The following is a 24,837-nucleotide window of genomic DNA, read 5'->3' as shown; positions in this document are numbered from 1 at the left end:
GAGGTCCTATGCAACCTTGCGGTTGAAAATTCAGTTTGTTGGCCAACGTTACTCAAAAGGAGCCTTTTTAAAAAATGTTTTGCAAATTCTTTTCTGCCCAGAATCTTATGCAAGAGGCTTTTTTGAGCAATCTGCAGGTCTAAAGTACAACTGAAGGGTTTCCTTTGTGTCACAACCGCTGCTGATTGGAAATGACTTGCTGAAAAGAAGACAAAAGGCCCTCTTGTTTATTCCAGGTTGTTTATTAATCATATAGCCACAGATGTTACAAGTGCAATATAATGGATGCAAAGCAAGATCCCATCTACCCAAAACATATTTTAGAAAGCAACCTATCTTATGTATGGGTAACAACCGTTGGCACATGAAAAATAAATACCCTAAGTTGATAGACTTGTGCATCATAATTAATAATCATAAGCTCAATGCATGTGTCTGCCCTATAGTGCCAGCTACCCCACTGATCAAGATTCAAAACATCTATGGACATATGTGCTCACTCACTCTGTGGCTATGGAAACCCTTTTTCTGGATTTGCAGAAAGAAAACCAATTTCAGTGCTGTAATTACAATACTAAAACCATCAGATCTAAACAGTAATTAGACACATGCAAAAAGAATAAAATATACTGTCATGTATTTACAAATTATAATCCCAATGAAACTAGTCATATATAATAAACTAATCATAAAACCTAAACCGACCATTTAACTTCATTAACATATTGAACACAAACTAACCAAGGGAGCTAAACCGCAGACAAATAACCTTCCTCAAACAAAATACTAGATGGAAGTGAAAACTCAGCAGACTTTGAATGTAGGAAAAATACTATTATCAGGACTTAAAATGGCCAAGAATAGTGCATGGATGCAATTCTTACTACATACTTAACCTGGTTACTGAATTAACCAGTTTTCTGGATTGAGACAATACATTTGAGTCATAAACTAGCTAAAGAGACTCATTGTGTTCATGGTATTTTTGGTGATAGGTGAGAGTGAAAGTCGTTGATTGCCCAAGAAAGGAATCACACTCCAATCACAACTGGCAGGGCTGGCCACTATTATATAAACCACCAACAAACTCCATTCTGCCCCCTACACTGATGATATTACCAAATCTGGTAAGGAAACATCTGCAGGAAAACAACCCAAGCTCAGAGAAACCAAGAACACTGAGTTATAAATATTCTGTTTACGCAGGCTGGGTTGGCAAAATGTACAAACCCAGGGGAAAGGAAACTTAACTGATTTAACACTAAGTCAATTCAGCATAGCTTCACCACCTTGATTCAACTGATTATACAATAAGAGAGACTATGGAAAAAATTGTAAGAAGTCATCAGTGCTAAATTCTATGTGCAATTATAATTATATAATTACTGTAAAGTTGTAATAGCCGTGTGCTATTATTCTATGTTCTAAACATTTCTCTGTAAGGTTGATCAAGCAAGCAGAAAAAAGGATGATACTCTCTGAACACAAGAGCTGCAAAGAGATCACTAGACATGGTTTGCAAGAACTCTTCCAAAAACAGAGATCCTCAGACGATTCTTTCTGAATAGCTTGAGTTCTTTTGAGTGATGGTAGCAAAGACGGAGCGATAAATTCCTCCGTTTCTTCCTCACTGGATTTTTTTCTTTGTGCTCTCAGAACAACGGATCAGAATCAAATCTTTACTGGGTCTCGGAGGGATTACCGGTTTGGGTTCATCGTTCTCGTTTGTTTCCGCTGTATAAAATAAAATGGAGGGGAGGGGAAAACAGCCTTGAGATGATACAGCAAAACTTTTTACATCATTCCAAACTGACTTCCTGATTTGTGGTGGAGAAAAGCAAGACTTACTTTCTTTCAGATCTGGCATCTGTAATGGTGTAACCCTGAGGTCATTAGAGAATTAATATTCATAGACTTAATTTGCCACAATACTAGAGTAGGCTAATAATTGTGTTGCCTATCATGTCAGGTTGAATATTCCATGCAAATATTCCATATGAAGACATTTGTATCAATAAATGATATAAATAAATCAATAGAGCCGAGGTGGCAAAGTGGTTAGAGTGCAGTACTTTAGGCTATTTCTGCTGACTGTCACCTGCCTGCAATTTGGCAGTTCAAATCCCACCAGGCTCAAGGTTGACTCAGCCTTCCATCCTTCCGAGGTGGGTAAAATGAGGACCCAGATTGTTGGAGGCAATAAGCTGACTCTGTAAACTGCTTAGAGAGGGCTGTAAAGCACTGTAAAGCAGTATATAGATCTAAATGCTATTGCTATTGCTAAAAGGAGAGGAAAGGACCTGCTTAGCCAGAGTTAAATGTTTGGGTTAGTGTTTCTCTTTAAAAAAAAAAAATATTATTAAAATATAAACACAGATATAAAGACAATACAATACAATACAAAGACAAACAAAAAACCCACCACCTACAAACCCACCTAACATTTTACATATACGTTTTCGTCATCAACAGAATATATGTCATTGAGCTTATATAGTTTAATAAAGAGTAATTATTAAATATCTGATTCCAATGTTATAACCTTACACTACAAGATTACATTATTTATGAGTTCATCTCCTTATGCAAGTCTTTACCCTAATTTCTGTCCTCTACATTTTTGCTGATTTTCCTTTCCAGCCATTGATACCATTGGTGCCATAGGGTTAGTGTTTCTCAACCTTTAACCAGAATTAAATATTTGGGTTAATGTTTGCCAACCTTGGCAACTTGAAGATGAGTGGACTTCACATCCCAGAATTCCCCAGCCGGGTGATTTTTGCCCAATGGCCAGTATCATGTTGTTTGAGTTGGACAGTCATATTAAAAAGAGGAAATAATTAAAACTCAAAGAAACCAAGTTCACAAAGGCTTAGAGCAGTGTTTCTTAACGAAGAGCCTTGGTAGTATAGTGGTTTAAGGCACCCTGTTATTAAGCTGGTTATTAAGACCAGCTGCCTGCAATTACTGCAGGGTTCGAATCTCGCCAAGGCTCAAGGTTGACTCAGCCTTCCATCCTTTCTAAGGTAGGTAAATTGAGGACCCAGTTGTGGGGGCAATAAGCTGACTTTGTATAAATATACAAAAGGATGAAGGCTATTGCTGAGCACATTGTAAGCCACCCTGAGTCTTCGGAGAAGGGTGGCATATAAATCAAATTAAAAAAAAAAAAAAAAACTTTGGCAACTTGAAGATGGTGGACTTCAATTACTAGAATCCCCCAGCTGACAAATCACCAGCTGGGGAATTCTGGGAGTTGAAGTCTACCCATCTTCAAGTTGCCAAGGTTGACAAATACTAGCTTAGGTGGTCAGAGAAGGCCATTTTGTGCCTTGTCACCTGTTCATATTTAACCAAATTAGAGATTTTGGAAGGACATTTTTCTGAAGCTCCCCACACTTACCGATAATATTGGTTTTGCCCAAGAATTTGGTCTTCAGCTTCTTTCTGCTTTGCATGTATTTCACACTGTTCCGCCTATACGTCTCCTGGCTGATCTGCTTGCGACTTTGTGTGTGGATGCTCTTGATGTTGCTGATGCTAGACCTGCCCGGTCATCCGAAGGAAAGGAAAATCATCAATGAAACTATAAACACGTGAATAACAATACCAGAATCTGCTAAAACAGGTTTCTCCAATCTGGCATTTTCCTGGTTGTATGGATTAAAATTCTCATTGTTTCCAAGCAGAGTAATTTCCGCATATTTTCCTATAAAATCCCCATGGTTCCATTGGCTAGGGATGATTTGATCTGGATCTTGCATTGAGCGAAATGTCAGATTCGTTGACCTCTTCTTCCCAGTTTTCCGATTATGGAATTTTATGCAATTGGCTAATTTCCCAGGCTTAAACCCTCATATTTTCTTTGTCCCGAGAAAATGTAAATTTTGCTTACTTCCTGCTGAAGTAACCAGCATTTATCTGAGCTCCTGATTCATATATTAGTCTCGGCGAGTCGCTGACAATGTCTACTTATGGCCAAAGGCCAAAGTAAACTAATTCTTGATTTACATTTACATCTAGGGCAGGGGTCAGCAACCTGTGGCTCTGGAGCCGCATGCAGCTCTTTTGGCCCTCTGCTGTGGCTCCATGTCAGGTGATCCCATCACTGGCTGGTCCCGCCCCTCGCCCTTCCCTCCCAGTCACTCCTTGCCTGGCCTGAGAAGGTAAGGGCGAAGGCGGGGGATGGAGAAGCAGCCAGGGCAGAGACAGCGAGATACAGAGAGAGTGGGGGAGAGAGAGAGACATAGAGAGATACAGAGAGAGGGGGAGAGGGGGGAGAGAGAGGAAGGGAGGGGAGAGAGAGAGATGTCAAAAGAATGTTGTGGTTCCCGGTGTTTTTTAACAACTGGTTCTCTGCCCTAATGACCGGCTGGGTAAGTGTGGCTAGGGGGGTGTCATGTGACTGGTGGAAGTGAGTGACATCGAATTGGCCACACCCACCCAAGTTTTGTGGCTCCCAGTGTTTTCTTTTCTGTGGGAAATGGGTCCAAATGGCTCTTTGAGTATTTAAGGTTGCAGACCCCTGATCTAGGGGCTCCAAATTGATTCTAAAGAGAACTCTCTTCATTTTGTCCCCACAAGAACCTGTGAAGTAGGCTGGGCTGACATTAGGTCAGCCCAAAATCTCCCAGTGAGTTTCCGTGGCTGAGGATGGACTCGAAGTTTGGTTTCACCAGTCTTAATTCAACACTTCAAAACAAACAAACAAACTTCCAGAGACCCCCAACTGTACCTTCGAGGTGGTGCTGCTTTATTCCTCAGCTGGTTGTTCTCGGTCATGTTTTCCTCTCCTGCTTTTTGCAGATACATCGAAGGATAGTAGCCTGTGATCTCTTCCTTCCTAAGATTTAAGAAGACCATTTTATTTATTTATTTATTTAGCGTATGGTTGGTCACACACAGTATTAAAACACTTCATTTTTACAGGTTAAAAACAATAAAAACAATAAAAAAAACAGTAAGAAAACCTAAAAGGAAAACAGAAATAACATTTCAAAGTTTAATGTCGAGTTTGGAGATCCAGTCAGTAGCTGCCGTTGTTATTTTATTGAAACATAAAAATAAACAAACAGAGATAGCTTGGACTACAGTATGGTCACGCTGCATAGCAAGATCCTTCTAAGAAAGATGAAGTCTACATAAACACTGATGATGTTACCTAGTTGGGTAATAAAACATCTGGAAGCCAACAACCAAACTCAGAGAGCACCAAAGATTCCACAGTTCAACCCTGAGCTATATATATTCTCCTCTATTGGTACATAATGCTGAACAGAATATGTCATGCTCCAGGGCTTTCTCCCACACACTGATTAATTTAGCTCTGAATGTAATGCCGTGTTGCAATACATAGATGCTCATCAGATGGCTGTCAGCTAAGACTTCCTCTTTTTAACACCTGTCACTTCTGAAGAAGCTTCTTGGATGAGAAACGAAACATCTTCAAAGAAAACCCAGAAAGTCCAGTTACCTCTTGAAAAAGCCCCTTTGGGACAACCATGACCTGGATGACTGAGAATTTCCATAGACACCTGTCACTTCAGATTTTTGAGGGCCTCTTTGGGGCTCTATCCGGGTATTTATTCTGTGTTGACTGAGAATTTCCTTTTAAGCAGCACACTAAAAGTACAATAATGCATGGACATTGGACAATTAGAGTTCTGCCTCCATGTGTTGTCAAAGACATGGAAATCAACCATGGATCAGCAATTGCCCTGCAAAATTTCTATCAAGGGTTTTTCCCAGTCTACCTCGGAATTAACCTAGAACTTCTGCCCACAGGTCATGTCTGTGCCTCTGAGTTATGACTAAAGACGAAAGACTACACTCACGAGTTTCACCCTGAAGCACTCCAACTACATTCACAGATGACTTCATGTATGGGAGAAAGGAAGAACTTGAAAAACGTGAAGAGGAACTGGAGAGAAACCAAACTGGAGAAAATTGATTTTGACAGATTCATCATTGCAGACAAGGGATTCTCAGCTCTTAAAACAATTGGATTGGGTTTAGGTCTATGGAGACTTTTAATCAACCAGGTCATGGTTGTCCCAAAGGTGCTTTTCCCAAAAGGGTATTGGACTTTCTTGGTGTTTTTTTTATCTTTCTTTGTTTGCTTGAAAATATCTTGCTTCTCATCCAAGAAACCAAGAAAGTTCTCAGTTGTGAAAACATCTCCTCAACAAACAATAAGTTGGGGCCACCTTTGCACAACACTCATTGATGAGTGTCATTCCCACTTTCAGCTGCAGGAGCCTTCAATGAGGTGTCCTCCAGAGGTGGTATTCAGCCGGTTCTGACCAGTTCTAGCGAATCGGTAGCAGAAATTTTGAGTAGTTCGGAGAACCAGCAAATACCACTTCTGGCTGGCCCCGCCCCCAATCTATTCGCTGCCTCCCGACTCTCAGCTGATCAAGTCTCAGCTGATCAGCTGGGTCTTCTTTTGTTGCCATGCATAGGAGAACGGAGCTGGAAAGGAGGTTAGTGGGGTGGGGTGGGAATGAGGATTTCGCAGTATCCTTCCTTGGAATGGGGTGGGAAAGGGGATTTTGCAGTTATCCTTCCCCTTCCATGCCCCCCAAGCCACGCCCACCAAGCCACGCCCACAGAACCGGTAGTTTAAAAAAAATTGAATTCCACCACTGGTGTCCTCCAAGCAAGTTAGGACTCCGGCAAGTAGATTCCCCAGTCAGAATTTTGAAATTTGTCCCAGTGCATTTGCAAGAGTCATAGCTGAAGCCTTACCTGACTACCCACCAACCATCAAGCAGTTTATGGATAACTTCTATGGTTTCTCCTTCCTTCAGGGAAATCTCGTCTTCCTGAGCAGCTGTGTAACCTTTTCGGACAACATGGAGCTCACCTTGCAAACAGAGAATATTTGATTGATTGATCAAATTTATACGGCCACCCGTCTCACAAGAAGTGATTCTGAATTGAAACTGATATCAGGTGCCCCAAAAACATTTAACTGCTTTCATTCATGTTTTAAATCAGTTACCCATTTTACAGATTGGACTATGGAGTGTGTAAACCTGCTTATGCATCCAAAGCATGAAAGGCCAAAAGAGGGACGAACTCAAAGTTAGAGATGAAACAAATTCTGAGGGACAATAACCACTTCAGACAAATTTTCATATTTTTATATTTCATTTAAATTAGCTTCAACCAGCAAACCTCTTTTAAATGTCTTTTTATAATGGTGAATATTTTATCAGTTAATGAGGCATTTTAATGAGAAAATAAATTAAACAATTTGGATTGTTAATATGTGTTTTCAAAACACACTAGATTTTTTTTAGTGAGCCCCAAAAGAAAACATGCCGGAAGGAAGTGATTAATGGCAACTTTTTTTTTTTTTTACAAAAATGTATAATTTTACGTTAAGGAAGCTGCAATGTGTACAGTAATTTACTGCTAATTTATAAATCATGCAGCTAAAGTAGAACCAGACTATATATCTATATTAATTTGATCGTATTTATTTTAATTTTTACTCAATATTGATTAATAATGTGATATTTTCATTGCTTATTGATCACTGAAACACACATACTGTACTATTGTTTAGTATGTACTGATCATTAATAAATATCACAGTAATTTTTTCAGATATATTGTAGTATTCTATATTATTGATTTCTTTCCCTTATATTATATTACATAAGGTATAATATACATAAAAGTACCCTTTTAGAAATCTCACAATAACATATCTCCCTTAATTTCCCCTCACAATAACACCTTTGGGATGAAGATTCTCTCCTTCAGTTCCTTTGTCTAAACCAATTATATTTGACTCAAATTAAACTAACAAAGGTTTATCATTTCTTGTTCTATGGTTGTTAAACTGAGTCATCTCTGACTTTGTGTTTTAAAACCAGTCTGGCCTTTATTGCTAATTATTTTAATATACTACATTAAAATCTGACAGGAATGAAGCAATAGGGAGACATCCTTAGCATATTTTATAATATGAATGCCTAAATTATTTCCTTTTCTTTTTTAACGCAATTCGGGCAACTTTCAACTTATTCAAGCATTTGTTGAAAAACTGTTCAAAGTTACAATAGTGCTGAAAAAGTGACGTACGATCAGTCCTCACATTTATGACCGTGCCTACAGTCACATGATCAAAATTTGGGTGCTGGGCAACCAGCATATATTTATCACAGTTACGGCATGTCAAAATCACATGACTGCCCTTTGTGACTTTCGCAAAGTCAATGGGGAAAGCCGGATTCATTTTAACAACTGTGTGATTCCCTTAATCATAGGAAATCACATAATGTCCGTGGTAAAAGAGGTCATCAAATTAGGTCTCGCTCAATAATTGATCACTTAGCAACAGAAGCTACAGTCTTAATTGTGGTCATAAACTGAGGACTACCTCTACCTTCTAGAGCAGGGGTGGGCAAATGTGGCTCTTTTACAACCTGTGGACTTCAACTCCCAGAATTCCTGAGACAGCCAAGCTGGCTCAGGAATTCTGGGAGTTGAAGTCCACAGGTCATAAAGGGGCCATATTTGCCCACCTCTGTTCTAGAGCAGTGATGGCTAACCTTTTCCGGACCGAGCGCCCAAAGTGTGTGCGAATGTGTGTGCGCCAAATCCCCAAAATGCAATGCGCACACCACTCCCCGCATGTGCCCCGGCCCCTGCACATGTGTGTGCACCCCCCTACATGTGGCCCCCCGCATGCGCCCTGCGCATGCGTGGCAGAGACCTGACGACCAGCTGGCTGGAGGGAGGCGCATGCGCATGTGTGCGGTGGAGCTGAACTGGGGTGATGGCTCGTGTGAGAGGGCACTGCGTGTCACCTGTGGCACGCGTGCCATAGGTTCGCCATCACGGTTCTAGAACTAAACTCGGGCCTTGCTCTGCATGGTCCTTAGACTGAGGACCACTTCTAATCCAACAGTAAAGTTCATTTACCTGCATAGTTGGGCTCCTGTTCTTCAGCTTCATCTGGACTATCCATTGGTTCTAGATAAGCAGCTGGTACCCAACCTCGTTTATTCTTTTGCTGACAAAACCACCATCCTGAAATGAATAACCAAAAAGAAGGGTTGGGTTTTTTTTCACTGAGCAAAAGGCCCGAACCAACACACGATGGGGAAAAAATGTAGCCAGCTATTTTCTTACCACTCTCACTCTTCTCCACCACGTCTACTATGTCCCCCACCTTCATGGCCATCTCAGTGCTAGAGTTCTTCTCATAGTCAGCAATCACACGGTAGGTCTGTAGGATGATTGGGCCGGTGATGTCTACAGAAAAGGAGAAATCTTTGGAATGAGAAGCCCAGACAGGACCCAACATTTAACAGAACAGGGTTAGCCCAGAGCAGTGGTGGGTTCCAACTGGCTTTACTACCAGTTCTTTTCATGCACGTGCTTCGCGCACGATCACCCAGAGCAGTAGGAATAACAAAGGGGTGGGTGGGAGGGCCCAGCTCCTGGACAAAGAGAATCAGTTTGGTGACATCACATCGTCACCGCTACTGGCTCGTCCGAACCGGGCCAAACCGGGAGGAACTCACCACTGGCCCAGAGATATTGGAAGGGAATGGGATCATCTCTGATTTGTGTCCATCTGAATAGATTCCTCTCTTTCCTCCCCATCCCTTTTTTCCTTGGCAGTGTTATCTTTTCAAGTTGTAAACCTGAGACCAGGGACTATCTTTTTGCGAGGGGAAATCTCAGTTTATTTATTTAGTTTATTTACCGCCATATATGTTATTTTGTGCCACTTCAATTTAAAAAAGGGAATCTAAGCATCTTAAAGGAGCAGCATACATATAGTATGAAGAGATTCTTTCCAGAACAAAGAAATAATTTCCCGAGCTAGTAAAATAAGAGACTTCACATAACCTAAAAGCTAGACTTGATCATTGAGAATTTTCATTTTTAAGTTTTTCCCAATGCTATTCTTCTTTAAATGCAGGTGTCTAGTCCTCATGATAAACTATGAATTAAAACTTCCTGAAAATGATAATAAAATCGTGCAGAAAGGGCAGTGTAGAGATGGGAATCTTCCATTGGAATAGATCAAAGACCTATCTAATCTGGTATTCTGCTTTACCTCACAGTGGACACTGGTGGGTTGCTACTAATTCCCCCCGGATTGGGCAAACTGGTAGCTGCAGCGGTGGGAGGCTCCGCCCACCCACCCGGATGTGTCTGCGCATGCGCAGAAGTGCTGCGCGCGTGCGCCCATGAGCAAACCAGTAGCGAACAAAACTGAAACCCACTACTGCAGCTGATGCCTTAGGGAGCCTGGATTTAGTGCAAAACATCCTAGCACCTTTTCATTCTCAACACAGGTGAACAAATGCAAGAGATGGCACAAACGGTTCCTTTTGATTCCCATTGACTTACCTGTTGCAATCTTCTTTGAATCTCTTGGCATCAGGAATGTTTCTGGTTTCTTGGGGCTGCAGGGGGTAAAGGCAAGACTTGTTACTCTTTCAAGCATTACCGATTAGCCACCAATGTAAATGAAATAGCCTTTAGCAAACCATTGAATTATTCCTTATTCCTAGACTGGCCTCTGAGCCTGGTTAAGATATAGTGAGATTGATGAAATTCTATGCTTTAGTCCAGGGAGTGTCAAACAGAGTCCCGTAGAATTTTGAAGATTCCTGAGAATTTGATGGGGTTTTGTAATACATTCATTTAAATACATCCAAGGATGTTAACTGCAGAAAAAACAATTGCTACCAACCTGCCTTCCATTGAGGACCTTTCGAAAAGAGGGCTGTGAAAATATCTACAGACCCCTCACATCCTAGACATAAATTGTTTCAACTTCTACCCTCAAAAAGATGCTATAGGGCTCTGCACACCAGAACAACTAGACACAAGGACAGTTTTCTCCCGTATGCCATCACTCTGCTTAAAAACTAATTCCCACAACACTGTCAAATTAGCTACTAAGACTGTATTACTATTCTTCTTCTCATCCTTACTAGTACCTATCTCTTCCCACTTATGGCTATATCCATGTTGCTTGTATCTTTATAACATATATTGTTTTTATTGTTTCCTAGTATGATTTGATTGCTTATTAGTATCCTATGACTATCACTAAGTGTTGTATCTTATGATTCTTGACGAATATATTTTATTTATGTACACTGAGAGCATATGCACCAAAGACAAATTCCTTGTGTGTCCAATCACACTTGGCCAATGAAGAATTCTATTCTATTCTATTCTATTCTATTCTATTCTATTCTATTCTATTCTATTCTATTCTATTCTATCCCATTCCATTCCATTCCATTCCATTCCATTCCATTCCATTCTAACTGCACTATTTTCTAACATTCAGTGGAAAGGATGGGGCTGGTCAGCTGACATTGAAAATCCCCATCCCTATAGGGCAACATTTCTCAATCTCGCCAACTTTGGACTTCAACAAATAAGAATTCCCCAGCCAGCATCGAGAGTGGACTTCAGAGCAACTTTTCATATTAATGAAAAAATAACTGATCATCCTAGGGGAGTCTCCCCATATGGTGGCTAAGAGATGACCTTGACATGATAAGTATATGATCAAGAAAACAACTGAGAATGTATACAAGGGAAAGTTCCCTGGCTGCTAAGTCATCATTCGATTTGCATTAAAAAAAAAAACCACATTGCAAGCAGGGTGGTACGATCTCTCATAAATCTGCAATAATATTCTCTCTCAAAGTCTTTAAACCATGGTCAGTGGCTGCAGCATTAGCTGAAGAAAGGAAGAGGAAGTGGTAAGTTCTAAACAAAATGCAAAACTTTTTAAAATTGCCGGTGGGTAGTTCCACAACGCTACTGTTTCCCCCTCACTCGCCAGTCACATTTCACCAGAAGGAAAGACAAGGGGAAATAGCCAAGCTCCCTGAGACTTTGCATTTCCACTAATTGCTGGCTAAGAAAAGGTGGAAACAGCGGGATCCTTGTGCATGTTGTTCTTTATCAACTGAGCTTCCAATTGATAAAGTGCAAATTCCAGGTGGGCCAAAAGTTTCAGTCTTTTGATTGTATTTGGAGAGGAATCTGGAGATGTGAAGGAGCTGTAGGAAGTTAGCACCCACCCCTCTCCTAGGAAAATGAGATGTTTTAGGAGATATTAAAAGGGCAGAATATTTCCCCTAAAAGGGAGGCAGAAACTCACCCCCCTCCCTTTGTCAATGGGCCATTAAGGCCTGGGCCAGTCTATTCTACATAACAAAGATCTACAACAAAGAATTCCCCAAAGCCCTTCCATTACATCATCACCCAGCAAGAGTCAACCAAGTCTGGGACTCAAAAGACAACCTACAAAGTTACCCCTACATGACCCCATGGGAGCCTGACAACCAATGAGAACACAAGCTCAAATTAAAAGCCCAACAGAGGGCATATAACCCAGGCACTCTCAGCATCTCTGCCCTTTTTTTGCCCAGGACCTCAAACCACATGGTCCTGTCCACCATTAAACCATCTTTTCAATCAGTCTCTGTGTTTCCAGTGTCTTTCTCCCCACTTGGAACTGAACCCAGATGGACATTTCTTCCAACAGAGTGAAATACAGAGACTTAAGGACACCTGATTTTCCCACTTAAGTCCCACTGTCCCAAACACTTCCTGGTTTCACTGTTTTGGATTGTGGCCTTTAACCCTCCATGAGTGGCCTGGTGCAGCCTCTCAAACTAATAAAAGCAGATTCAGGACCTGGAGAAGGAATGAGACAATACATTTGCAGAAATAATTTGCCCACAAGCTCTGCAGAGCTACACTCTTGCATCACCAAAAAAAGACCACAAAAAAAAAAAGTGGGTGGATTTTTTGTGTGTGTTTTGTTTCGTTCTTGCAATTCCGGCTTCGCTGCAGGATTTCCCAAAATAAATGTCCTCAAACTCTGAAATTGCAAAGCCCTGGACCATTTCATGTGGCACTTAACCACCCTTAAGGGTTAGGTAGATGTTCTATAAAATAAGAACCCTTTATTTAGGTAAGGCTTTGTTTGAGTACAGCCAGCCTCCAGCTCTGACTGTGTTTCTGGTAATGAATCACTTTTAGGGAATTTCCTTCCTTGTTATCCTCTTTATCTCCTCCGGCAATTTTCCTATCAAAATCTGTCCGGAAAAACCACTTGGTAACAAACAGGGCCAATAACGTCAAGGTCAGGCTCAAGATAAGAAAAAAAAAACATTCCCTATTGCAGTTCTTCTAGTTTCCATTTAAATCTATACCTGCGGTCACGCATCGTGTGGTTTTGTTTGGTTTGGGTTTAGTGTTTGCATGAATTCAGTCATTTCATTTTGCATAGATACAGTCAGTGGTGGGATTCAGCCGGTTCGCACCACTTTGGGAGAACCGGTTGTTAACTTTCTGAGCAGTTTGGCAAACTGGTTGTTGGAAGAAATCATTAGGGCAGAGAACCGGTTGTTAAATTACTTGAATCCCACCTCTGGATACAGTACACACATCTGGGACGAAGCCATGATTGTAAGCCACTCTGAGTGGCTTACCATATTTATCAAGCAATTCTGGTTGATTCTATTAGCATTGGTTGCATCCAAAACATGGATGGTCCCAATCTGCATCTTCCAGAGCCTGGCCAATACTCACTGGTTTGCAGTAGAAGGGTTCAAATCATCTGGTCTGACTTTGAAGAAGCTTAAGATGTGCACACAACGGGAGATCTTGCGTGGAAGATTGATCAAGGCAGAGAAGTATTCGGACAGAGTATTTTGCCGGTTTTCAGTGGCGCGTTGGCTGTCAAACCACCGTGGAGCTAGAGAGAGAAAGGAAGAAAATACATCTTATCTCAGGTGAAGCTCTTTATCCATTTCTGGAGAACCGGTAGCGGAAATTTTGAGTAGTTCAGAGAACTGGCAAATACCACCTCTGACTGGCCCCGCCCTGATCTATTCGCTGCCTCCTGAGTCCCAGCTGATTGGGAGGAAATGGGGATTTTGCAGTAACCTTCTCCCTGGAGTGGGGTGGAAATGGAGATTTTACAGTATCCTTCCCCCTGGAGTAAGATGGAAATGGAGATTTTACGTATCCTTCCCCCTGGAGTGGGGTGGAAATGGAGATTTTACAGTATCCTTCCCCCTGGACTGGGGTGGGAATGGAGATTTTGCAGTATCCTTCTCCTGCCACACCCACCAAGCCACACCGACAGAACCAGTAGTAAAAAACTTTGAATCCCATCACTGTCTAAACTGGTGTACTTCCCCATAATCCCAGACCGAGATTTTGCTCCACATTCTCAACTCTTGGATATCTCTCCCTCTTTGTGTGTTTTGAGCTTCCCGCAAGAGAAAAGGAAGGAAAGGAAATTAAAGGAAAGAAGGTCAGCTAAACCCTACAAGGAATGGGTCACCTTTCAGAAATGCCATAATTACATTCTACAATGCAGATTGTGAGTTGGGTGAAATAGAAGAGCTTTGAGGACATTTGTCAGACCTGTCCCGACTTGGTCCTTTAGTTAAGAAAGTCCCACAACTCCATTTGTAGCGAAAGATATACTTTTACTAAAAGCCAAGTGGATTACAGCATAGCAAAGCCAGAACTGAAGCTCGCGGACCAAATCTGTAAGTTTAATTTTTTTCCTCCTCCTAAACTCTTCCCCCTTCCCCTGGATGGTCCCCCTCATCGTCCAATCAATTTTGAAAGAAGTGTTTTTGAAACTGGTCATGCATTCTTCTCCCAGGGCAACGACATTGAGAACTTGTCTCTAAGAAGTAGGCTTCTTCCCATCAATTTCATCAGTTTCATTTCCCCCACAAGCATTCATCAGTTTCACTTTCTTCTTCCTGTCCGGTTCCCTGCTCCCATAATTCATGGCAGACTGACAAGCTAGCAGATGCAAAGTTCAAGTATATGATGGCAGCCTGACAACATTCCTAAGTCTGAGTTCTCTAAACAATAAATGCAGCTTGTTTGGCTTAGACTTATAGCTTGGTATATGAATTCCAGTTCTGGCTTTTATGAATGTTTATGTTGTAGAAAGTTGCGTGAACCCAACCAAACGTGGTTAATCAATAAACCACCATTAAGTAATGGCTTAGAACAGTGATGGTGAACCTTTTCAGGACTGACTGCCAAAAAGGGAGTGCTCCAGCTCACGTGTGCTTCCAATCTGTGTGCGTGTGCAACCCGGAAGAGGAGCTGCCCAGAGCGCATGCGCACATCCGAAAATGAACTTCTGTTTTCAGCTACTGAACTTCTGTTTTCAGCCAGCTACTCTTCCGGGTTTCTGGCATGCATGCACACATGCTGAGTGCCGAAAAGGGAGTGTGTGTGTGCTCTTGGGCTTTGCGCCCATGTGCCTGGGCTGCAAACCAGAAGAGAAGTGCACCTGGGCGTGCCCAAAAATGAACTTCCGGTTTCAGCTACTGAACTTCCAGTTTCAGCCAGCTACTCTTCCGGGTTTCTGGCATGCATGCAGACATGACAATCAGCTGGATGCTCACATAGGAAAACGGAAGAACTGCTGTTCTAGTTTCCAGCACTGCCGCATTCAAAAAGGCCAGATGATCATCACGTGTGCCTGCGTGCCAGAAACCCGAAAGAGGAACGGGCAACACCGCGCATGCCAGGCGAGATGGCTCTGCGTCCCACTTCGTGCACGCGTGCCATAGGTTCACCATCATGGGCTTAGAACGATAATTGAAAACAGGTCTCAATCAATGCTCTAAGGCAGAACTTCTGAACAGTCTGTTCCTGCCAGGAGAGGCTAGAGACAAAGAAAGCAGGAGAAATATGAAGGAGCTCTCATAACTGCTGACCTTCTATGACAGAATGGGTTCAATACAAGGCAGTTTCAAGGCTGCTTGCTTGCAAGCATGGGTCCCAAATTCTGAAACCACCTGTCCTCAGCATTGACCATGTATGGTTGCTTGTCAGCCACCTGCCTCTGGCCCATAATACAACTTTTCCAGGAGTCCTCTACATATCATGTTAGGTTAGTGTGTAAAAACCCAGAACTTGCACGCAGACGTTAATGATCCTATCATTCCTTTCCCAAAATTTGTGTAAAATCTGGGCACATCGTGAAAATATCGAAACCTTTCAGTTTAAGGAAGCCAGAAAATCTCTGGGAAAGATTTATTTTGAACCTATCATGGTCTCAGTTCCACTTTGACAAAGTTCCAGATATCTGGTGGTTGGAAGGAGAGCTGGCTTTTAAGATAGAATTTCAGTCACAACAGGTCAATAATCCAGTAATGACAAAGATAGTTCGTTCATTAAAATGTTGGGTTTTATATATATAAGCAAACGGGGGAATTTTCAGAAATCAAGATGAAACCACTCAACTTTTTTCATCAGTTTAACTGCTGTCATTTCATGAAATGCTGCTAGCCCTTCGTTTGTTTTTTTTTAATTCAGTGCCTTGACAACTGGGAGCTAGAAAACTTAGGAAACCCCCCAACCAGTGACATAAATCAGTATTGGCAATCTAATGCTCCAGCATGAGTACGATATCTAGTGTGCCCCAAAGGTGTTTTTTCAAGAGACAATTGGACTTTCCGTTTTTTCTTGGAAGACATTTTGCTTCTCATCCAAGAAGCTTCTTGGATGAGAAGTGAAACGTCTTCCAAGAGAAACCAGAAAGTCCAGTTGCCTCTTGAAAAAGCACCTTTGGGACAACCATGACCTGGATGACTGAGAATCCCTATAGACAATACCTGGTGTGCTTTCTTTAGTTTTATGGATTTTTCTCTGGTTACGCCTTAGAAAACCAGTGTCATAATTTCCATTGTGAAGCAGGAATCAAACCAAAATATTTTGCTAGCTAGCTGGACTGTTGCAGCAACAACACAAGTGCTGCTCAAATATCTTGATGGCATCTGGCCATGTATGAAAGAACTTTGCCTGTATTTGGTTTGCATATGGCTCCTTTTCTATATTGGGGCAAACACTAATAGAAGGGAATATATAGTATATAGCTCAGGGTTGAACTGTGCTCGCTGAACATGGCTGTTTTCTTGTAGATATGTCAATGAAGACTCAATCATCCAGGCCAAAAGTATCCAAAAAGGTTAAAAGTTAAAGTTGCCCTAATTTAACTTCTTTAGATATTTTCTCTTAAACATTTCATTACCCAACTACACAACAACTTCAGTGCTAGATTGGTGCAAGATTAGAACAAATCTTAGGCCAAGAAGGAATTTAAGTTTAACGTGCCACAAATCTCCTTCTTTGTTATGTCTGACCTATAAAATCTGGCTTCTTGGGAAAAGAAGCCACAGTCTGAGTTTTGTATCAGATTACAGGAGTTGTGGAGTTTTATATCACTAGGCGCTCTGGTGACACAGAATGCAGTATTCCAGACTAACTCTGCTCACTGCCAGCAGTTCGATCCTCACTGCCTCAAAGTTGACTCAGCCTTCCATCCTTCCAAGGTCAGTAAAATGATCCAGATTGTTGGGGGCAATATGCTGATACTTGTAAACTGCTCAGAGAGTGCTTGAGTGGTATATAAGTCTAAGTATGGAGTGGTATATAAGTCTAAGTATTATTGCTATTGCTATATTGTAATTACATATTGGATTTGATATGCTAATTATAGAATTAGAATTAGGAAGAGCTATGCAGTAGAAAAATGAACTATGTGGACCAGCAGGTAATTCTGTGTTATAAACCTAGCTGATTTAATTTAATCCAGAAGCAGAGAACCTATAGCCCTTAAGTGCTTTTAAGCTACAATTCCCAGTAACCTCCACCAGAAGTAAATCTGGTTGCAGCTAGAGGGCAACTCCAGGATGGCCATGTCGCCTTTGTCCTAGGCAATCAGGAAACCAGTTGAACTGGTCCACCCAAGGACACTTCCTTTGGATGCCCAAAACAATCATGGATGGGACAAGGAAAACATATTTGAAATTAGCAGGTGGAACTAACCCATGTCAACTTCAACTTTATGCAGTTTAGTCACAACGAACTGCAGCTACAGTTAGGTTACTTACCTGGCAAGTGAGGGATTATTCTACTCTCTGTGTTAATTTCCCCAGATTCAATCGGAAACATTTCCTTCAAAACTTTCTAGCAAGAGAAAAGAACAAAAGATCAGTTTCAGAATCTAACTGAAAGTCGAGGTCATTTCACCATTAAGCTCTATTATCTAATACAGTGATCTCCAACCTTGGCGACTTTACAACTTGTGGACTTCAATTCCCAGAATTCCTCAGCCAGCTCATGCGGCACAGCTGATTGTTGGAAATACCAGTTTGGAGGAACCGGTAGCTTTTCTTTTACTACCGGTTTGCCCAAACCGGTGCGAACCGGTAACATTTCACCACTGCACACGCCCCTCAAGTGTCACCCTACCTAGAAGCAGCACGTATGCACTTCCACACCTAGGACAAGCTCCCCTATAAATACAATCTTCCTGTATCCCATTTCTCTGCAGCTGCCCCCAAAGCAAACCTCTTTGCTTTTGGGAATAAATATTTCTCCTTTCCTCACAGCTGTCTGGATTTCATTTGAATTTATTCCTGCACAACCCTGGCTTTAGTTGGAGCCCCAAATCGTTCTTCTGACAGCATTTTGTGCCAACTCTGCCTCACAGCCCTGGATCGATTTTCTTTTCCTAGGAAAAGGAACCAGGAACAGTCATAGGGGAAAAAAGGGAGTTGAAGCAGACAGAATCCAAAAATCTGTCTTTCTAAGAAAGTACCTTCCTAATTCTTTCAAAAATGCACGTACATACTAAAAAAAGAAAAAAACACCCAGGCTACATAAAAAAAGACAGTCGTAACCAATTTCTTCTTTGTGGGTTTCCTCCACTTTCACAACATGGGAAAGCTTCATGATTTCATAATTCTGTCCAAATCTGAAGGCATAAAAATTCCAATCAGCTGTACTTTTTAAAAAATAAAAAAAAATAAAACACAAGACCAATCTTGGTATGGGAACTATCCAAAGGAGAAAAAGTCCCCTCCGTGTTAACTGCAGGAAGTTATTCTCTGCTGGGAATATGCTCAGCAAATGTGTAGGTTAAGCTAAAAAAAATAAAAAGCTATTAAGCTATTAATTTCTACTTTGGGGAGCCAAATATGTTGGAACTACATTGAAGTGGCTTTGAGGATTCTGCCTGAGTTTATGCTCACTTCTCATCAATCAATCAATCAATCAATCAATCAGAATAGAGCAGGTCCTAAGATTCCTTCCGAAATCCTAAAATTCCTTGCCACATGGCTCTAGGTCAGAGGTGTCAAACTCAATTTCATTGAGGGCTGCATCAGGATGGTGTTTGACCTGGGGGTGGGGGCAGTGTAGGCGTGGGCAGTGTGGGCGTGGCCAGCTCTACAACACTCGTATTGGGCCTCCTTTGGTGCCCTGAGCTCTCTTCCAGCGAAAACGGGCTCCCAAGCTCAGTTTTCAGTTGCGACGGCCTCCTGCACCCCTCTGCTAGTGAAAATGGAGCTTTGGAGGGCTGCACACAGCCCTCCCAAGCTCTTTTTTTTACTGGCAGAGGCACTGCGGCCAGTCCTTCGCTGTTTCCAGGGTGGCCCCATGGGCCAGATTTAAGCACCCCGGGAGCCAGCTCTGGCCCCCGGGTCTTGAGTTTGATATCCCTATTCTAGGCATTATGGTTGGTCACACAGCCAGCCAGATGTTTAGACTGGATTTGGTATTTTTTTCCACCTATCAAATATTTCCAAAGAACCTGGGATAGATAACAATCTTCATATCTATTCATAACTTATGTATGGGGAATCTGCGGTTAGATTCAAAGTTTAAGACTGGTGGAAACTTAATTCAAGGCATTATTTTTTTTCCCCCTCAGCCTTCCCCCAAACCTAATCTAAAAATAAAACTTGCAGGCGGCATGGATCCAATCCATACTTACATGGAACTCATAGATCTCCGTGAACTTCCGATACACAACTTTTTCTGACAGATCTTGCCATTTCACCAGAAACATATAAACCTGAGAAAAGCACAGCATTTAAAATCAACAATGATTTTCAACTACTTGGTTTTCTTTTTCTTTGATCTACTGATGATTCATTCATGTTCCAGAATATGAAAAAATTGTTTTATATTCTGGATATGTATCTTGTCTTACTGACCAGCCAGGGAAGCTCTTTAAGATAACACATCGTGATTGACTTCTATCTTGATTTCAACAAAACCTTTGTCATGGCATTCTGATTAGAAAGCTAGTTATGTGAGGAGGGGGCACTACAAAGTATTGGTACATACTGGCTCTACAGTCACACTCAAAACAACATTGGACAGAAAATTGCTCCCCCCCACCGTATCAAAGCTTTTTCCTACATCTTGGAAAAACCACTTGGATTTGACCAGCCCTCTATGATATGGATAACATTGAACCAAATTCAGACTGGTCATGGTAGATGCGCAGTTACCCTCTAAAAGAGGGGCAAAACACCATTACTAAATTGTGACTGTGGGGCTAAAAAATAAACTATCCAACACACAGTGACAGTGTGTCAAAACAGAGCTTATAATGCAGATTTCGCTGATTTCCTGGCTGCAACAAATGAAGTAAAATCTTATATTTGCAACTTAGATATAGGTTTGTAATCTTCTTGTTAAGTTTTCGGATTTTATATTCTGTTTTGTATTTTACCCCTTTTGTTTCTTTTTACTGAAATACAGTGTGAATGTGCTATATGATAATAGATAGATAGATAGATAGATAGATAGATAGATAGATGATAAAGAGATAGATAGACAGATAGATATAGATAGATAAATAAAGAGAGAGAGAAAGATAATAGATAGATGATAGAGAGATAGAGAGAGACAAGAGACAAGAGACAGAGAAAGACATAGATAGATTGATAGATTGATAAATGATAGAGATGATAGAGATAGATAGAGAGATGATAGATAGATAGATAGATAGACAGATAGATAGATAGATAGATGAGAGAGAGAGATGAGAGAGAGAGAGAGATGATAGATGATAGCTAGCTAGCTAGCTAGCTAGCTAGCTAGCTAGCTAGATAGGTAGTAGGTTGATAGATGATAGATAAAACATTAACACTCAAAGAAGCATGTCAATAGTTCTTCATCAAACCACAGTGGGGTTTGAATATTGAAAGTTACATATTGAACAGGACCACAAAGTTCAGTCCTAGACCTTGTTCTCTCCATTTTTTTAAATTAATAATTAGAGGAATTATTATCCCATTTGCAGGTGATAATTATAAACTTCTTTGGATGAGCTAGCTAAAACATTTAGTTGCCCATCTTAAGTCAAACTCTGGGCAGCTCCCAATCAACAATTAAAATAATACCAATAATAAAAACATAGCGCCCCACTAAATCCATCAAAACCATAAATATTAAAAACCTGGCACCAAAGTTAAACTTCCACTATACAGTCCCTCATTGCATCCTCTCATCCATTTCATTCTGTCCTAAGCGCTGTCCTAAGTGGGGAAAGTTAAGTCTCTGTGTTTTTCGGAAGGCTAGGAGGGCAGACGACAGTAATAATATTATTAAGTAGTAAGAATATCTTGGTAAGTTTGAGAAGTGGGCTGGAAATAAAGGAATATATTCAGCATTAATCCTCAACCTCAATTTCCCATGTCTAGTTGTAGACCCCACATTGAAAGAAGAATCCAAGAAACTCTTGATTGGTAGAAAGAGAGCAACAAGAATTCTCCAAAGATCCTCATTGCTCTCAATCTGAGTATGACATGGTAGCATTTTTTTCAAATCCCTGCAGAGGTATCATAACACGGGAATCGAGACTCATTTTTCATCTTCTCAGGTTGCAAGGAACTCTTTCAGATACTTGAAATGTGGTAGCATATTCTGCGCCCCCCCCCAATCAATCATCTTTCAATGGCCTTCACTGGCAAGAAGGCAGATGTTGAATGTTTAGGAGAAAATTTCCAAGGGATAAAAGCACTTTGACAATGGAACTGCGAAACTGTAGGTTTCTGTTTACAGGTTGTATTTAGGTGGAGGCCATCTGGCTCAATCTGATTGGGATACTTTCATTAGGATTCTCAACCCAATCTGGAAGTCGGACTTCATAGCCAAAAATGCCCTTTTCCAGCTGTGCACAGCACTCCTTTAACTGGCACACTGAATTTATTCAATGTTCTCATTTTGTGCACTACACTGAAATGTAAACTAACCAAGCAAGATAAGTTAATGTAGGTTAAGCCATCAAGGCATCTAATTAAGCTTAGAAATTAACCAGGTTTAGACTCTTGAGTGCCACTGTTGGGTCTTTATCTGGCAAAATTAAATGTGATTAAGCCTGTTCTTCTAAGATTCTTTGAAAAAACCCCTCCCTTCACTATGCTGTATGTTCTATTCTGCTCCATTGAATTATCATTGTCTCAAAGATCTGCCTTAAAGGGGGAAGATGAAATAGCAATAAATATAAGCATAAAACAAGCTCAATATTGTCTGTTCTGATGTTTAGACTGCTATCTTTCTCCTTTCTATAACTGCCCAAATTTTGGATTAAACCAGAGATCTTTTAATAGTGGAATGCAACACTTAACCTCCAAATGGAGTCTGTTCTCCAAGACATTTTAGATAACTTTTAAATAACTTTTTCTGAGCTATTAAAGAAATCTATTGGTTTCTTCTACTCCCAGCCCCCCCAGAAGTCAAATTCAGCTTCTTAAATCAGGTTTTTTGATCTCCAAGTACTTACATAGTGTTGGCTGGGGAAAAATCTCTTCTCAAATCCCAGCAACTCGATATGCCGAATGTAGATGATTGATTCACCCATCTCTGCTGCTGGGAACTGTCCTTTGAATTTGTGGTAGGAATGGTCCTCCTGGTACTTGTCTCTTGAACCTCGTGCCGTTCTGACTTCAGCTTTTATACACCACAAAAGGGGGAAGTCCGATTTTCCCACATTGCCGACCCAGGATTTTGCTTTCAATTTCCTTCCTCCTGTGTGTTTTCATTTGTTCTTTCGTTGGGCATTAATTTCTGTTCAGTTGCACCTGTTGGGGATCTAGACCTCTTCTCAGTCCTGCAAATGGGTTTGGACTACAAAGCCCTTTATGGCTCAGTATCAGACTCCTGCAGGACCATTTATTGCAGTCAGCATCAGCCTGACCAGTAAGATCTGCCAGGAGAAATAGTTGCAAACCTCATACTTTGTGGAGGCTCAGGCAGTGAGGCAAGGAGGTGCCAGTTTTCTACCCCAACATGGAACATCTGCCCAATAAAAATCAGGCCAACTTCTGTACAGTGGTCTAAAGCACCCTGTTATTAAGACCAGCTGCCTGCAATTACTGCAGGTTCGAATCTTACCAAGGCTCAAGGTTGACTCAGCCTTCCATCCTTTCTAAGGTAGGTAAATTGAGGACCCAGTTGTGGGGGCAATAAGCTGACTTTGTATAAATATACAAAAGAATGAAGGCTACTGCTTAGCACATTGTAAGCCGCTCTGAGTCTCCGGAGAAGGGCGGCATATAAATCAAAAAATTAAAAAAAAAAATTAATTAACTTCTGCTTTGCTGATTTTGCAGATGTTTTGAAAGACCAGGCCAGTTCAAAGAAACTTTCTGTGCTCTGGTGTCACTTTTTTAAAAATGTCTTTGGACCGATTATCAGAGTTGGAAGGGATCTTGTAGGTCATCTAGTCCAACCCCCCACCTAAGCAGGAGACCCTACACCATTTCTGGCAAATGGCAGTCCAATCTCTTCTTGAAAGCTTCCAGGGATGAAGCTCTCACAACTTCCGAAGGCAACTTCTGTTCCATTGGTTGATTGTTCTCACTGTCAGAAAATTTCTCCTTATTTCCAGGTTGAATCTCTCCTTGATCAGTTTCCATCCATTGTTCCTTATCTGGCCATCAGGTGCTTTAGAAAATAGCTTGATCCCCTCCCCTCTGTGGCAGCCCCTCAAATGTTGGAAGACTGCTATCATGTCTCCCCTGGTCCTTCTCTTCACTAGAGTAGCCATGGTTCCTGCAACCATTCTTCATGTTTTTGTCTCCAGGCCCCTAATCATCTTGGTTGCTCTTCTCTGCACTTTTTTTAGAGTCTTCGTGTGTTTTTATTGTACTGGGCATATTTAAATCGTATTGTCTTTTCCTACACAACCTGTTAAGAGTTGTTTTGATTGCAGCAGCACAGAAATATGTCACATAAACAAACAGAACAAAACACCTGACTGTACCCCAATGTTCAAAATCTGGAAGATGCTAAGTGTGATGTCATGGCCTAAGCTCCGCCTCTTTTGTATGTTTGTCAACATTCCATGCACCTGCAAAAAGGGCGGGGCTTCAATCCCAGTGACACATCTGACCTCTTGCTGATTTTGTTATCTCCCTGCTGAGGCCCATGGGTTAGTACATAAAGGAAGTGATAATAATATTAATAGCAATCATAATATTTTGAAAAGGGATAAAAACAGAACAATGTGTCATGGTCATGTGTGATTCCTGGACTTCCCAATCCTAGCTTAAGCCTTCACATGGGCTTTGCCAGAAGCAGCAGCAAATGCAGCACGTACCAAATATGGTAACCATCATGGGCTTTTTGACCACATCCTGCAGATAGTGTCTTCTCACAATGTTGTGATTGTTTGGTTATTTCCCATCAGGTTGTTTTCAACTTGCACCACTGGGAGGGGAATATGGTTTAGGGCAGTGATGGCTAACCTTTTTGCCATCACGTGCCAAAAGTGGAGGGAGTGCGGGGAGATCGTTCGCGCACGTGCCCAAACTCATAATTCTATGCCCCCCCACCCCCTGTGCATGCGTGCGCGACCCTCCCGCACTCCCGCCACTTTTGGCATGCAATGGCAAGGTAGGCCCATTTCTCGCTCTCCCCAGGCTCCAGAGCCTTTCTAGGAGTCTGGGGAGGGTGAAAACGGCCTTCCGACCCCCCCCAAGGCTT

The 24,837-nt window shown here is 41.4% G+C and overlaps 1 protein-coding gene across 1 annotated transcript; it reads right to left on the bottom strand.

The window, feature by feature from the left end:
- Positions 1-223: 223 nt before the first annotated feature.
- Positions 224-22,871, bottom strand: NCF1 (neutrophil cytosolic factor 1). Its single transcript, XM_034420821.3, has 11 exons — positions 22,634-22,871; positions 19,832-19,912; positions 17,946-18,021; positions 13,600-13,765; positions 10,381-10,436; positions 9,148-9,270; positions 8,938-9,045; positions 6,748-6,865; positions 4,736-4,843; positions 3,404-3,546; positions 224-1,734 (listed from the first exon to the last, which is right to left on the bottom strand). Exons 1-11 carry the CDS (start codon positions 22,709-22,711, stop codon positions 1,628-1,630), a joined length of 1,164 nt encoding a protein of 387 aa, XP_034276712.1. The 5' UTR covers positions 22,712-22,871; the 3' UTR covers positions 224-1,627.
- Positions 22,872-24,837: the final 1,966 nt, after the last annotated feature.

This window comes from Pantherophis guttatus, chromosome 1, assembly GCF_059756535.1.
Source record: "Pantherophis guttatus breed Tessera chromosome 1, ASM5975653v1, whole genome shotgun sequence".
NCBI classification, from domain to species: Eukaryota; Metazoa; Chordata; class Lepidosauria; order Squamata; family Colubridae; genus Pantherophis; species Pantherophis guttatus.
Note: the sequence above shows the minus strand (reverse complement) of the source record. Positions and strands in the feature narration are given on the sequence as shown.

Bases quoted from the DNA above. Each gene is read 5' to 3' on its own strand.
- NCF1 (XM_034420821.3), bottom strand. From the start codon at position 22,711: ATGGGTGAATCAATCATCTACATTCGGCATATCGAGTTGCTGGGATTT. The intron at 13,766-17,945 runs GTAAGTAACCTA...TTCTCTCTCTAG, and splicing joins AATAATCCCTCACTTGCCAG to CTCCACGGTGGTTTGACAGC. The intron at 3,547-4,735 runs GTACAGTTGGGG...ATGACCGGGCAG, and splicing joins AAAGCAGCACCACCTCGAAG to GTCTAGCATCAGCAACATCA.